Genomic DNA, 14,916 nt, shown 5'->3' on the forward strand with positions numbered 1-14,916 from the left:
GTGTGTGTGTGTGTGTGTGTGTGTGTGTGTGTGTGTGTGTGTGTGTGTGTGTGAAGTGTCTGAGGCCGCATCTGAACTCAGGTCGTCCTGACTCCAGGGCCAGTACTCCATTCACTGCGCCACCTAGCCGCCCCGTAACATCAATAGTTAAACAATCAATTATTAAGCACTGATTAAGTGTCTACTATGAACCAGGATCTGTGCTAGATAATGGGGATTGAAATCCAAAGAATGAATCAAACTTTTCTCTCATAAGCTTAAAGGATAGTTAATAGATAATAAACTAATATTAATACTAAACTCACCCACACTAGGTGTTATAAATGAAGAAAAAATTAGCTAAGAGCGTAACATAATAATAGCAGGTGACTTGAATGTTCTTCTCTTAGAGCTGGATAAATCTAACAGAAAGATAAGCAAAAGGGAAAATAAAGAATTGAACCACTGGAGCATTTAGAACTGAAAGGCTTAGAAAGTTTTCTGAATGGAACATTAAAAAAGATACACATTTCTCAGTACTACAACCTTAACAAAAACAAACCATGCACTAAGGAAGACAGAAATTATAGATGTAAAAAACAAATACTAAACATCCTTTACAGATAACACAATAAAAGTAGTCATCAATACACAAAGCACATTCAAAAGACAAAGACATAAATAGAGACAATAATAACACTGCCTAAAGAAATGGTTACAAACGAACAAAAGAAACAATTTATAAATCTGAGAAAGACAATGAGGAGACAAAATACTAAAATTTCTGAGATTCAGTTAACACAGTTCTCAGAATAATCATATCCATAAGAACATACTTCAGTAAAATAAAAAAAGTGTTAATGAATTAACTATGCAGTTAAAAATTAGAAATCCAACAAAAAAAAAATCCAAAAAGAGGAAATCCTGAAAATAAGAGAAATAAAATGGCAGATTCTAAAACTGACAAAATTAAAAGTTGATTCTTTCAAAAACTAAAAATTAGTCAATGTGGATAAAATGAGGAAAATCAAGTAGAGAAGATCACAACAGAAAATTTTTAAAAATCAGAAATTGCTACACAGTTACATGCTAACAAAACCAAGAATTCAAACAATGTAGGATCAAGAAAAAAATCAAAATAGATAGAGAAAATACCAAAAGATAAAAATCCTAGTCCTGATGGATTCATGGGAGGATTATGTAGATTTTAAAAGAATTAATATCTATACTTTACAGATTATTCTTAAAAATTGGGAATGAAAACACATTCTACCAAACTCCTTTTATTAGACAAATATAGTACTAACACCTAAACCAGGGAAGAATAAACCAAGAGACCAATCTAGTTAATTAATGCTAATTAAAATATTAAATCATATTTGGCCACAAATACTACAATAATTTATCCATGGATGCAAGAATGTGCTAGGAAAACAATGAACTTAAGAAGTCACGATAAAAACAAAAGATCTAACACCACATGGTTATATAGGTGCAGAAAACTCCTTTGACAAAAATCTTACCAAAAAACTACTACTGAAAAAGTCTTTCAAAGTATGAACTTAAAGGGACATTTATAAATATGGAAGAGTATCTAAAATTGAAACTTGTGGGAAACACTAGACATTTTCCCTATATACAGGAATAAAGCAAAGATGCCTCTTTCTCTGTTACTTGATATAATTCTAGAAATGTAAGTGACAACTATTAAGACAAAAGAAAGACATCAGAGGCATAGGCAAAGGGAGGCAAAATTCTACTGGCTGATGACATGATGGTTTAACTTAGAAAATCCTAGAGAATTAGTAAAGCAACTGAAACAGTAGCTTCACTAAAATACTGAATGCAAAATAAACCCACAAAAATTCATGACAACTCTACCCAGCTGTAACTAAACATGGAAGAAAATAGAAGGGAAAAATGACATTTGAAGTGACTAAAAAATGCATAAAATATATGGAAATCATTCTACCAAAGAACAGTGAACACATGATGTCTAGAATATTCAATACTCATGACTGGGTCAATGACAATATTGTTTCAATTAATTTACAGATTTAGTGCTATACCAATAAAACTATCAAGGGAATACTTTATAGAGGTAATGAAAATTTCATTTGGAGGAACACAACAAAATCTAGAATACCCAGAGAAAAAGTGAAAGGAAGTATGATACTATAAAGTAGTAACCATCACAATTACTTGGTTCTGTTTAAAAAAAGGCCAATGGAACAGTTAGACAAAGAAGAATCAGAAATAACCGAACTCAATAACCCAATACAATACATACAATGCAACCCTACAATGTACAATAAACCCTAAAACATAAATGACTTGGGAAAGAACTATGTGCCAGACACTGGGTTAAGCAGTGGGGTCGATGCTTCTATTTTCAACCTAGTGATTTACTTATTTATACACACACACACAACACATATTAGCCTGTGGACTTAAAGAATGTAACAATGATATTTTACTTAGGGCTCAAAATAATTTCTGATCTACTCACAGAGCTGTAAACAGTAGTCATATATTAAACAGATCATTAAGTTGCAAATGTGTCAAATCAGGACGATTATTTTTGACTAACATGACTTACATAGGTACTACGTCTGTATGTATAAATATGTGTATAAATAGAGTTGTTTATACTACTATTGACCTTTTAAAATATATAAACACTTTGAGAAAGTTTAGACAGAGTGCACAGAATGCACTGTATTAACTCTTTATAAGCAGTCTAATATTTTACTTTTATACCCATGAATACAGTCAAAGTATTACCTTGATCCAATTTTTTAGCTCTTTCAAACTTTTCTTGAGCTTTTCTTCGTAATTCTTGGACCGGAATAGAAGTCAAAGCTTTCTTCTGAAGAGAAAGGTTTTCGTAAATCAGCACATCCTGAAATTTGGTCTGAAGCATTTTTAGGATGGCTGCATCCGAAGCCTATGGAGGAAAAAACAAAACCAAACCTCTTGATCTTAGCCTTTATCTAAATAATTTAAAAGTTGTTTCCTAATACTCCTATAACACTAAAATCTGTTCGATTTAAAACAGGATGAATTGGCTTGTTCCAATGTTCCACCAATGGTGCCACCTTATCACTGGTGTTACATACCATAGGCCTACACCTCAGTTACAAGCTGACCATCCTGTTTTATATATTTATGATTCTGCAGACCTGGTGAATCAGTTGTTTACCTGATTCTATGTGTGTGACACAAATTTTGTGACATAGCTCTACTATCTATAATCATGGATTTAATGGATTTAAGCCACCAAATTCGAACATTTATCAGTATTTACAGGAGAACAAAACAAAGGCTTTCAGTGCATTGTTCAAGGCTGTTTTTTCATATTAAAATGAGTTTTTATAGTGGTTCCTTCTGTAGTAATTTTCCACTCAAACTCTCATTTATGGAATGGGGGAGGAGAGTTTTCCAAAAGTGCTTTCATTTTCAATTTTGTCTTTTTCAATTTGCAAACTACTTCACTGCTTGTGATTTTAATAGCATTTAAATAACAAGGTTTATTTCTTTATGCATGCATTGGCACAGCTCAGATAAGTGCAGACATAAAAATAAACTGCTGATTACATGGCTATTACAGCAGCTTTGGTAACCACGTTCTAAGGCAACAGCTATAAGAAGCAGGAGTTAATTGTCTGGAGTAGTCAAGAGATGCTTGCAGCACAGACAATGCTAGAACGGGAACCGCGATGTTAGAGATCTAGGAGGTGTCTTCTTTTCTCATTAAGTGGAGGCCAACTCTGCATTCCTATGAGGAAGATGGAGACATATTTAAGACTCATCAGGAGAAGAGCTCACATCTGGCACGGGCTGTCAAGTCGGTGGGATAAAATCAGCCTCTGTGTAACAGAAGCTGTGCGTGGCCACAAGTGCCTTTTGTCACCAAGAAGATAAAGATCTTTCTCTTTCTCTCTCTCTCTTTTTCTGTCTCTCTCTTTCTCTCCCTCTGTCTCTCTTACTCTCTCTCTGTCTCTCTCTTTCCCCTGAGCTCTGATAGTCCTCAGTCAAACTGTTCAAAGTGGCTCTCATCCCTGCAGAACTAGGTTTTCCTTTGTTATTTAAAAAAGATGAGTTTTTATTTATTTGGATAAGTTTAAATGCTACTTTTTGTCAATCTCTTCTAAATTACCTTTGGGAACAAGGGAACAGAGATGTAAATCACACCTTCTCACGTAACAATTCTTCTTCTTACATGTACACAGACACACGAATGCAGAATCTAACACAAAAGGCATCTGATTTTTTATCGCAGAAACTAAAGCTGGGCTGTGAACTATTTTTACGACTCTTCTAACACTCTCTCAAAGAGTGATTACTTCTTTTAAAGAAAAAAAGAAAGTCTCCACACATGGCAGTAACTCATACACCACTCTGGTTGCTAAGAAAAACACATAGAAACTCACACATGTTCTGAAACGAACACTTGCCCAGCCAAAGTATAAATTTAGACCAGCTGTTCACTAAGTGCGTGTGTGTGTGTGTGTGCGTGTGTGTGTCTTTCTTAAGTCAATCATGCTTTAACACCATCTCTTTTTTTCCCCAGAAGTAGTAACAAGCCTGGGGATAGATTTCTCCTCATCTTTTCAGGCTCTGGAAGCTTGTCCTAACGGGAATGATCCGAAAGCCACACTCAGGAAACTAAAGGCCTGGATTCTGAATCGAAGGCCAGGAATTCCGAGTAGTGGCTAACTGCTATCAGGTAGACAAATGAGGGAAAGAACTGGGTGACTCTTATACAAAAATGACCCCACTGGGCATACACTACGTGGTCTATATATGTAGAAGACGACAAAAAATACATTCATAATAAAACACATAAAGTCAAGGTTTTAAACAATGGCACAATCTAAGCGACAGAGGATCACTCCCAGTTCTTTTTACTACTCCTGGTTTAGAAGGAGTGGTTCTTTTTTTTTTTTTGGAACAAACACAAAAATCAACCAATCCACAAGCACATTGATTAAGCATCTCCTGGGTCCTAGACCGTGCCGAGCACAAGGGACACAAAGGCAAAAAGAAGCGCTCCCTGACCTACAGAAGCTGACATTCTATCAGAGGAAACAGAAATAGATATGAACTCGTAGCCACAAGTAGGAGGCAGCTTCAGGGGGGGATGCACTGGCCGCTGGCAGGCTGGGGAAGGTGGGACTCCAGCCTTGTTAAAAGGCAAAGGAAGGAAGTGGGAAGAGGAAGGGTCATTCCAGGAACATTCCTGCCTCTGCTCTTGGTCTGGTTCAGAAGACATCTATTATTTATAACTGGCAGAGGTGTACGATATGCTTCTTTTCTAATTTTCTCTTAATAAATAAATCAAACAAATAAATAAATAAATCTTTAATATTAAGATCTCGCTTCCACTTAGAACCTATTGTGAAGATGGTGTAAGCTGTTGTCTGAGCCTAATTTCTGCCAGACTGCTCTCCAGGTTTCCCAATCGTTTCTGGTCAAATGGGGAATGCCTTCCCAAGTACCTTGTGTTTTCCGATTTGCTGGACACCGAGTCCCACTGTTTGGGATTCTCCCTCGTCTAGTGTGTCCCACTGACTGACCTCGCTATTTTTAAGCAGCACCAGATGGTTGTGATGACTGCTGTTTTATAATATAACGTGAATTCTGGAAGTGCTATTTATTCTCCGTCCGCCCCTACCCTCTCTTCATCATTCCCCTAGATATTCTGGGTCTTTTACTTTTCCAAATGAATTATTTTTATTATTTTATCCAGTTCTATAAATTCATGGGTATAGCACTAAAAGTGTAAATTAACTTTGGCAGGAATGTCAGGGCCAAGCAGGAGCTCAAATGTTCCTTTGGTGACACAACATATTCCTTTGGTCTTTAAGGAGCACTTTGTACCTGATTCTGCACAAATCTTCTGTGTCCAGGGGTAGGTCAGTCAATCCCCTTACACTGTGCATTCTGAAGTCATCTGAAGGGGAGTTTCCCTCATCCTGCCTTTTTTTTATTATTTAGAAATGCTGCTGATTTTGGAGGGTTTTGCTGTAGTCTGAAATTCTGTCGAGGCCGTTAATTGTCCATCAGTAAATTCATGGATTCTCTAGAATTTTCCAAGTTTATCATCATGACAATTAAGGATGATTTTATATCTTCTTTACATATATTTGCATCTCTAATTTCTTTTTCCTAGCTTATTGTGCTTGCCAGCATTTTCAGAACTATGTCTAAGAACAAGGATCCTTACTTTACTCCCTTATTTATTGGAAAAGGCAGCTAGGCAGTGCCATAGAGTGCACAGAGCCTGGAACCAGGAAGACTTACCCAAGACTTATTAGTTGTGTGACCTTGGGCAAGTCACTTAACCCCTGTCAAACTCAGTTTCCTCAATTGCAAGAGATCAAAATGAGATATTTGTAAAATGCTTAGTTAGCACTGTGCCTTGAACATAATAGGCATTTAGTAAATGCCTGTTTTCTTCCTTCCTGGTGTATCCACATTGCATATGATACTTGTTTTTGATTTAAATACTTTTTATGATGTTAAAAAAAAAGAATGCCTATATTTTGTAGGGATTTTGGCATAAACAAGTGCTGTAATTTGTCAGAGGCAAGTTTTCATCATTTTTATCAAGCCTGTCAAGTTCTTCCCTCTACTGAGATGATCATAAGGTTTTACTCTTAATATTCATTATGTTAGCTATTTTGCTAATGGTATAACCATCCTTGCATTGCTGGTATAAATCTGGCTTGGTCTTAGTGAATCATCTCTTGAATAAATTGCTGTAAGCCTATTTGACAGAATTCTATTTAAAATGTTTGAATTAATATTCATTAATAATGCTGACCTACAGTCCTCCTGAGCTTTATTTTAGTTCTATGTTAGATATTAGTTCAATAAGGATTCTGGTGAAGTGTGAATAATTCCTGTAGGACAGACACTAGTTGTTCTTTAAAAGTGTAACACAGTTCTCCAGTGAGTCCATCAGGACCAGGAGTTTATTGGCCTTCTTTTAGTTTGGGTGTTTGATATTTTAACAGTATTTATTTCATTTGTGTTCTCAGCTTCGTTGACATATAACTGTGCATAACAGGTTCTGACTGTGCTTTTTATTCTGGCTTTGTTTTGATTTCACTGTCTTCATTTGCTATTTTGTTTTTTTTTATTTTTTTAATTTTTAATTATTTTTAATATTAATTATTATTATTTAATTATTATTTTTTTATATTTGCTATACCTTGTTTTCTGCCTTCTTTTTAATCTGATTTGCTAAAGGTTTGTCATTTTTTCTGGTTTCCAGTTCATCCATTTCTCCTTTGATTTTTTAATATCTCCTCTTCTGTTTTTATTTTAGATTTCATTATTAATTGTTGTTTTCTTATTTCTTAAAATGCTGAACATTCAGTTCATTTTTGTTAATGTATGTTTATAGGCATATTTGCTTTAGCTGCATCCCAGAAATATTGATGTGTTGTCCCATAATTATAATTTTTTCACATATTTTTTCCATGATTTGCTCTTAAAAGTCTCCATTTGGGTGTCTTTTTTTTGTTTGTGGTCCCTGAAGTGGATGCCATTATGGTCCAAAAAGATGCATTTACTATTTTCTGTCTTTTTACACATTTACAAGAATACCTCTGTGCTAACTTAATACATGGTCTTTTTTAAATTCAAGTTCCAAGTAATTTTGAGAATTACCTATGTTCTTTAGCAGTGCCATTTAGAAGATGCCATAAATCTTTTAGCTCTAGTTTCTACAGCAGTTCTATAAGTCTGTTCTGTTTTGTTTTTTCCCTTTTCTTTATCTTACTGTCAAATGTATTCAAAACTGAGAGGGGCAATTAAAATCTGTCACTATTGTGTTACTGTCTATTATCTTCTTCTAACTCAGTTAATGCTTCCTTTATTAATTTAGAAGCTAGGGCATTTGGAGCATGTAAGTTTAATGTTGACATTGCTTTGCTGTCTATGGTTTATTTTCATTTTGATGTAGTTTCCTTGTTTATCCTTTTTAGGCTTCAAATGGTTGCTTTTGCTTTGTCTGTTGGCATGATTTCAACTCCTGCTTCTTTGGATTCACCTGATGCAAGGTAAATTTTTTTTCCAATCCTCATTTTTACTCTGTATATGTCTTTGATTTTTAATGTCTTCATTTTATTTTGTTTTTAATGTGTTTCTTGTAAGTAACAGATTGTGGGGTCTTGTTTTCTTGTTCAAGCCATCATTCTTTTTCATTTTATTAAATCGTTTAATCCATTCACATTTATACTTACAAAATTTAATTTTTACTTTCCTCCGTTTGTCTCTATGCTTTCCCCCTCTCCCCTCCCCAGCCAAGTAAGGATCTGTAAATGTGGCATTATGTTTTCAGTTATTTTAGCTTAATCTATTTTAAGGCAACTACATTCACACCGGCTCTATGCCCCTTATCCTCAGGGTCCTTATTCAATTCGTTACTCCTTTCCCTAGTTTGGGAGTTTTGCTTATTAGTTCCTTTTTATTTCTTTTTCTAGTTATTTAATTCTTCTCTTTTTTTTCTCTAAGTAATCAAGTCCCTTCTTTTCTCTTACCCCTTCAACTTGTTTTGTTAATTTTTTAAAAATTTAATTTTCCATGCCTTTTTCTGAAACGGATTTCTTTCCTTCATTCTCTTTATCATTTTTCTTCCTTCCCTAGCTCTTCTACACTGCTATTCATTGATTCACAGACCTTTTACTTCTTTAGTACTTTTTTATTCTCTGTATTCTTCATGGAATTAAGACTTCTGAGGTACATATTTAAGGTTCCTCTTTCTACTAAAGAATTTGTCATTGTTTAGTCGGTCTTGTCCCCGGCTCCCTTCTTCTGAATCCTGCCTCGCTCTCAGAAATATTAATTCCTGCAGGTGAGAGAGAAGACATGGTTCCAAGGTAGGAATCTCCCCACCAAATTTGCCTCAAAATCCCTTCCTGGATCCAGGCCCTCCCCTCTTCTGGATGTTGGCTGCCCCCAGGAACTCTCCTCCTGAGGCAGTAAGAGTGGTTTCTTTAAGCACCAAATTCCTGCAAGTCCCTGTCCCCTTTACAGAATATCTCTATTCTCCCCTAAGTGATATTCCCTCCCACGCTGAAATAAGATCCTCCTCAGTCTTTTCTCCTTCCTTAATCCCTTCCTTTTCCTCTTCAATCACTTTCCTGGGGGGCTCTCTTCTTCCTCAGTGACTCCAGGAGCTATCTGGCCTTCATGCTTATCCTTTGACTTCACGAGGATGCACCCCATATCCCCCTCCATCTTCTTCATCCCCTGCCCCTCTTTTTACACCTTCCACTTTGTAAACATTTATTTTATAATTTAGTCCTACCAAAAAAAAAAAAGACTCCCTTGTAGGTGAGGTCTTTTGAGGGTTAGTCCAGGATGTTTAGTCTACCACTGCTTCTCTCTTTCACCCTTATTTACATTTAGAAAGAAATTTTTTAATTAAATTATTTATTTTTAGTTTTCAACATTCACTTCCATAAGTTTTAAATTTTACAAAGAAATTTCTTAATGATTTATAGGTCGTTCTTTTGTGGTTGTTGCTGTCTTTGGTTGATCTGTTTACCCAACCTTTCTGCTGCTGTTTCTTCAAGTCTGTTTTGTTTCTAGGAATGTGCTGAGTGTCTCTTTTTTACTGAACATCCACCTTTTTCTCCATTCACAGTTAGGTTCAGATTTGCAGACTATAGTCCCTGGGCTTTGTCTTGAGCTCCTTTGGTCTTTGCAATGTTAGCTTCTCGTGGATGCAGAATAGGCTTACATAGTCAGAACTTCATTTCCTTTATATTTGAAGGTCTTTCTCCGGGCTGCTTAGAATCATTAAATTTAACCATGATGGGTCTTGCAGTTTGCAGTATATGGATTTTTTGTCCTTTTCTCTTCTGGAAACAATCTATGAATTCTTTGGATTGGATCTCAAAGAGACTCCTCCTGTGCAGGGAAACTCATGATTCACTAGCCTTGGTCTTTAGCACGAGTGACTTCTGGGGGATGGGGGTGGGTCCCACTGGACACTTAGCAAGACTAAACTCTTGCTCAGGCTCAGTGGAAAGTCACAGAGCTACACACATCTCATCCCCATCTGCTCAGTTCTCTGCCTGAGCCCAGTGGTGGCACCGAGTGCTGCCACACTGCTATACAGCTTGAATACCCTCTATAAGGGAGGGTAGAACCAGGGTACAGATTTAAGTTCTGCTGCAAGTGTGCACAGGACACTACATAAAACGTTGCTGGGCGTGTGGTGGGTGGTGGTGAAAGGGAGTGAGTACACACCTTGGGGATTAGGGATTAATTGCCCAGTTTTTATCTTTTCAGGGTTCTTGGTGTCCTTCATCACAGAGACAGACAATGGACATTGCTTTATCTCTGGCATATAATTTTTAATCTGGAGACAACTGAGAGGTCACGAGGACTGGAGAAATTTCTAGTTCTCCATCTGTTGGTTACATGCCCAGGAAGTCCCCCCATAATTCTGAAGTTCTCTCTTCTTGATATCTTTTCCAGGTCAGTTTTTTTTTGTGAAAGACATTTTCCTTTGTTTTCTTCAATCTTTTAACTTTGAGTATTTCCTGTTGTCTCATGAAATCAATGATTTTTGCTTGGAACATTCAACTTTTCAGGGAATATGTTACTAAAAAAGCTTTTGTAACACTTATGCTAAACTATTAAATCTTTTCCCTAAAATTTCTCCTCCATAGCTTTCATTTCTTTTCTAATTCTTCCCCTATCATGTATTTCATTTATAACCTCATCTTAAACTTGTTTTCCAAATTCCATCTCCTTCCTCTAGGAATTCTAATTGGGGGCAGGGGGGATAGGGAGGGAGGAAGGCTTTGCTTCTACACGTTTTGGAGTTATTTTCTTCTTCTGAGTTTGTTTGTCTTGAACATTCCTGACATCATAACGGCTGTATTTTTGTTTACTTATTTAAAATAGCTAGAGAACTCCACAGTGCATAGAGCACTGGGTCTGGAGTCAGGAAGATCTGAGTTCAAATCCAGACTCAGACACAAGCTGCGTCACTTAACTTCTGCTTGCCTCAGTTTCCTTAACTGTAAAGTAGGAATAACTATAGCATCTACCTAGAAGGGCTGTTGTAAGTAAGGCTCACAGGAGCTAGCTGTAAAGTGCATAGCACTGGGGAGGTGATATAAACATGTGTACGTACATACATACGTCCATATATCATATATATATATAATATATGTATAAAATCCCTTCATTCTTGGGGAAGTAAGACTGGACATTTTGTGCACCCACTCCTGGCCTCGGACTGAGTCTTGGATCACAGGAAGCAAGTGCAGTCTCAGATCCCCATCACTGGAACCACGATCTAAACTGGCTGAGGCCTTGCTCCTCACCGGAGTTCAAATCTCTGACTTCCCTCCCCCAGTGATCTGCCTTGGAGCAACAGGGCAGAGGACCCTATCCATGCTTGGGGGCTTGGGCCACAGGTCCCCCCTGCTCCAGAGATTGGGATCAGGTCACCCCAATGAAGTATTTTAATCCAGAGGCTCCTATGTTTCTTCTTGTAAAAAAAAAAAATTAATTCCCCCCAATTACATCTAAAAGCAATTTTTAACATTCGTTTATACAACTCTGAGTTCCAAACTTTCTCCTTTGCTCCCCCCACTCATTGAGAAGGCAAGAAGTTCAATATAGGTTATACATGTGAAGTCATGTAAAACATATCCATAACAGTCATGTTGTGAAAGAAAACATATTGTCCTTCTGAACCTTTTGAAATAGTTTCCCCAAATCTAGGTTGCATGTCAGACTATGTTTTTCTTATCAAATTCTAAAAGAAATGTAAAACTTCCCCTGAGGGTTCCCATAATTTCCAACCCTGCAAACAGGTCTTCTGTGTTAGTGCAATTAGATACAGAATAAAATTTCCCCTGGTTGGACCCAGCACTTTTTGTAGAATGAATTTATAATTAAGGTAAATCAAAAAAGCAGAGTTCTAGAAGATGTTTAGGTAACGGAAGTCCCCCATTATTGCTATATTATGCTTCTGTACTAGATTATCTCCTAAAGCATGGTTCAGGTAAGCAATCCATTTCAACTCTCAATATTTTTAAAAGTATTAACTGTTATATTAAAAGTATTAACTATAATACCCTAGAAATAGGGGCTGATAGACTATAAATATTCTGGCTATAAAGTGAATGAATGACATACATAGAGAAAAAGATGTATTTTTTGGCTTAACAACGGCATTTTTACTTTTTTATTGGGTGTACAGAGACCTCTGGTTGACACGACCCAAAATCAATACCACAGCGCTAACCTTCAAGATATCTGAAATGAAAAGCCAAAGGAGGGTAATCTGAAAATTAATCCAGTTGATAAGAGTCTCTACATCAGAACAATAACAACAAAATGCTAGCCCAGGTAAACAGGCCTTCATTTTTAAAAAGTGATGTAAAATTTCTTTAAAATGGAAATTATTGGGGCGGCCAGGTGGCTCAGTGAGTAAGAGCACTGGCTCCAGTGTTGGGATGACCTGGGGATCAAATCCAGGCTCAGATACTCAGCACCACACCCAGAAATAACTGGCCCTGTAACCTTGAGCAAGTTACTTAACCCTGATTGCTTAAAAAAAACAAAAAAACGGAAATTATTCTTTACAAAAGTATTAAGTAATATAGAAAGATGAGGTAGAAAGTCTTAAGAGGAGCATTTTTTTTTAAAGGAGAACATAATTAGGAAGTTAAAAAACCAAGAAGCCTTAACTCTGCAGACTACTTTTCCTGTATATTAATGATAGGGACCTGATAAACTTTCATGAGCAGGAATAACCAGGGTTATTTCTCTTTCAGCTAGTAAAGAGGAGATGTAAAAAGCAGATAACAATATCAAAAGACATGTGAATGGAATAGATGATTGTGCTCCAAGAAACTATGAAAGGGACAATTTCAAAAAAACTTGGAAGACTTATAAGAACTGATGCAAAATCCAACAAGCGGCGTCAGAATAATTTATAGCGTAACAACACTATAAAGAGAAACAACTTTGAAAAACTGAAGACCTATTATGAACAGACTGAAAAACCATGACACACCAGAGGACCAGTGAAGAAAAACGCTACCCATCTCCTCATAGAAAAGTGATAGATGCGAGGTGAAAAAAGGCACGTATAGGCTGGGGACATGGCTGATACGGGAATTCTGTTTTGTCCAACTATACATATTTGGCACAAGGTTTAGTATTTCTTTTCTTCCCCAATAGGGAGGAAGGAAGGAAAGGTGACACATTTTGTTAAATGAAAAAAAAAAAATAAAAAAAGGACCACTAGACAACAATTGAGGGATACATGATTTAGAGGCAGAGACAGCCTTCCTCTGGCCCACCAGGCAACACGTACGTTCTTTTGTCTCTCAAGGATACGTTCTGTGACCCCGATGGAGGAGGAAAGGTCGGCAGTTCTGAAGTCATTCACTCTGACAGAAAGATTTAATAACTAAACAATGTCTCATGTAAAGGCCTGCTAAAGAGAGGCTATTTGTTGCTAACGAAAGAACGAGAGACTATGGGCTTAAACTGACAAGAGACAGAATTATGTCAGAAAATATGAATCTTCCGTAGTAAGGGATGAGTTAGCATGGAAGCCTATCATATCCTTGGAGCCTCACTTCAGTGACAATCATGTGCACTGGATAAAGTAAAGGCTGCAGCAGATGAAGCCCCCGGGTGCCTTCCACCCTCCGCTTCTAAGGGTACACTCTGTAGTTGTGTACCTGTAGCTAAAGTTCACAACTCATAACATCCATCATCAGAAAATGGCAGCTTTATGATAATATATGTTTAATATATGGATAATATATTATATTTTTTATAATAGCAGGTCTTTATATAATTGCAGGTCTAACAGCCGCTCGGCCAGTTAGGAAGAGGGTGTTAATTTCTAGCTACCGAAAAGAAGATGTTGATCTGCTAAATAAACAGATCTTTAAGATGAAAACGGCCCAATCAACCAAGATCCAACCTCGGAACAGACTCCAGGCCCATCACTGACTGATTTTAGGCAAAGCACCAATTTGTACTGCTGATCTCCATTAACAGGCACACATGTAAATCAATGAACCCTAATCTCTGATTACAAAGACTCTGATTACCAAAATCTTTCACAGACCCCTAAGAACACTTAGTCCTCTTTGAGAAATGATATGACAAAAAGTTATCGTGGACTGAGTAATACTTTGAAACGAACTTACATTTCATTAATCAAAATAGCACTTATTGTTTTAAAAACAGTAACCTGTGTGAAATAATTTATTCTGTCTACAGAAAGCATTTACCTATTGATTATATGTAAGTCTTTTAATAAGTTGGTTCCCTTGCAATCACTGTATCAGGCTCACAGTTCAGGAGCTTTAAACAAAAAATGAAGCAGGATATAGGGGAAGGTCAGAAATAACTCAGTGTCTCATCATTATAATAAAACACCAACATAAAGGTCCAAGTGTCAAGAAAATAAAGAACGTAATCTTGTGACAAATCTGGCAGCCATACACCCAGTGTAAAGGCAACTGTGAAATGGTTCCTGTGTGGGGCTGAGAAGTCCCAAGGACAACTGGTGTGACATAGGAAATGGTTTTTAAGTGACCCCTCTCTCCAGGGACTTGTCAATGTTATTCTATCTGAACATTTTTTAAAATGTGAAGATTCCAAGCCAGAATTACCGTCTGGGCCGCCGAGCGTGCAGCTGCTGACTGTAGCTGGCTGTTCACCGGGCACTGGGGTAAGCCGGCAGGCCTGGGCAGGGGCGACGTGGCGGTCTGAGCGTCGCTCGTGGGTCTTTGAGGTGGATCTGCTTTGTGGGTCTTGCTTGAATCATTCAACCTGCTGCTTCTCTCTACAGCAATCAGGTCACGGATCTTCTGAAGCTGCTCAACGGAAGCTTTCTTAGGAAACACAAGATGGGTCTCTCCCTGAAGT

At 37.1% G+C, this 14,916-nt stretch overlaps 1 protein-coding gene across 2 annotated transcripts in view; it reads right to left on the minus strand.

The window, feature by feature from the left end:
- Positions 1–14,916, minus strand: part of NGLY1 (N-glycanase 1) — a 51,687-nt gene that overhangs the window by 19,005 nt on the left and 17,766 nt on the right. For both annotated transcript variants that reach the window (XM_069088516.1, XM_069088515.1), the window contains exons 3-4: positions 14,661–14,909; positions 2,764–2,926 (exon numbers count right to left, since the gene is read on the minus strand). In XM_069088516.1, the coding sequence (XP_068944617.1) occupies positions 2,764–2,926; positions 14,661–14,909 (412 nt within the window). The remainder of the gene's footprint in view (positions 1–2,763; positions 2,927–14,660; positions 14,910–14,916) is intronic.

This window comes from Petaurus breviceps, unplaced genomic scaffold (assembly GCF_028583685.1).
Source record: "Petaurus breviceps papuanus isolate PSGF00001 unplaced genomic scaffold, PetGlider_PUasm1.0 185, whole genome shotgun sequence".
NCBI lineage: Eukaryota > Metazoa > Chordata > Mammalia > Diprotodontia > Petauridae > Petaurus > Petaurus breviceps.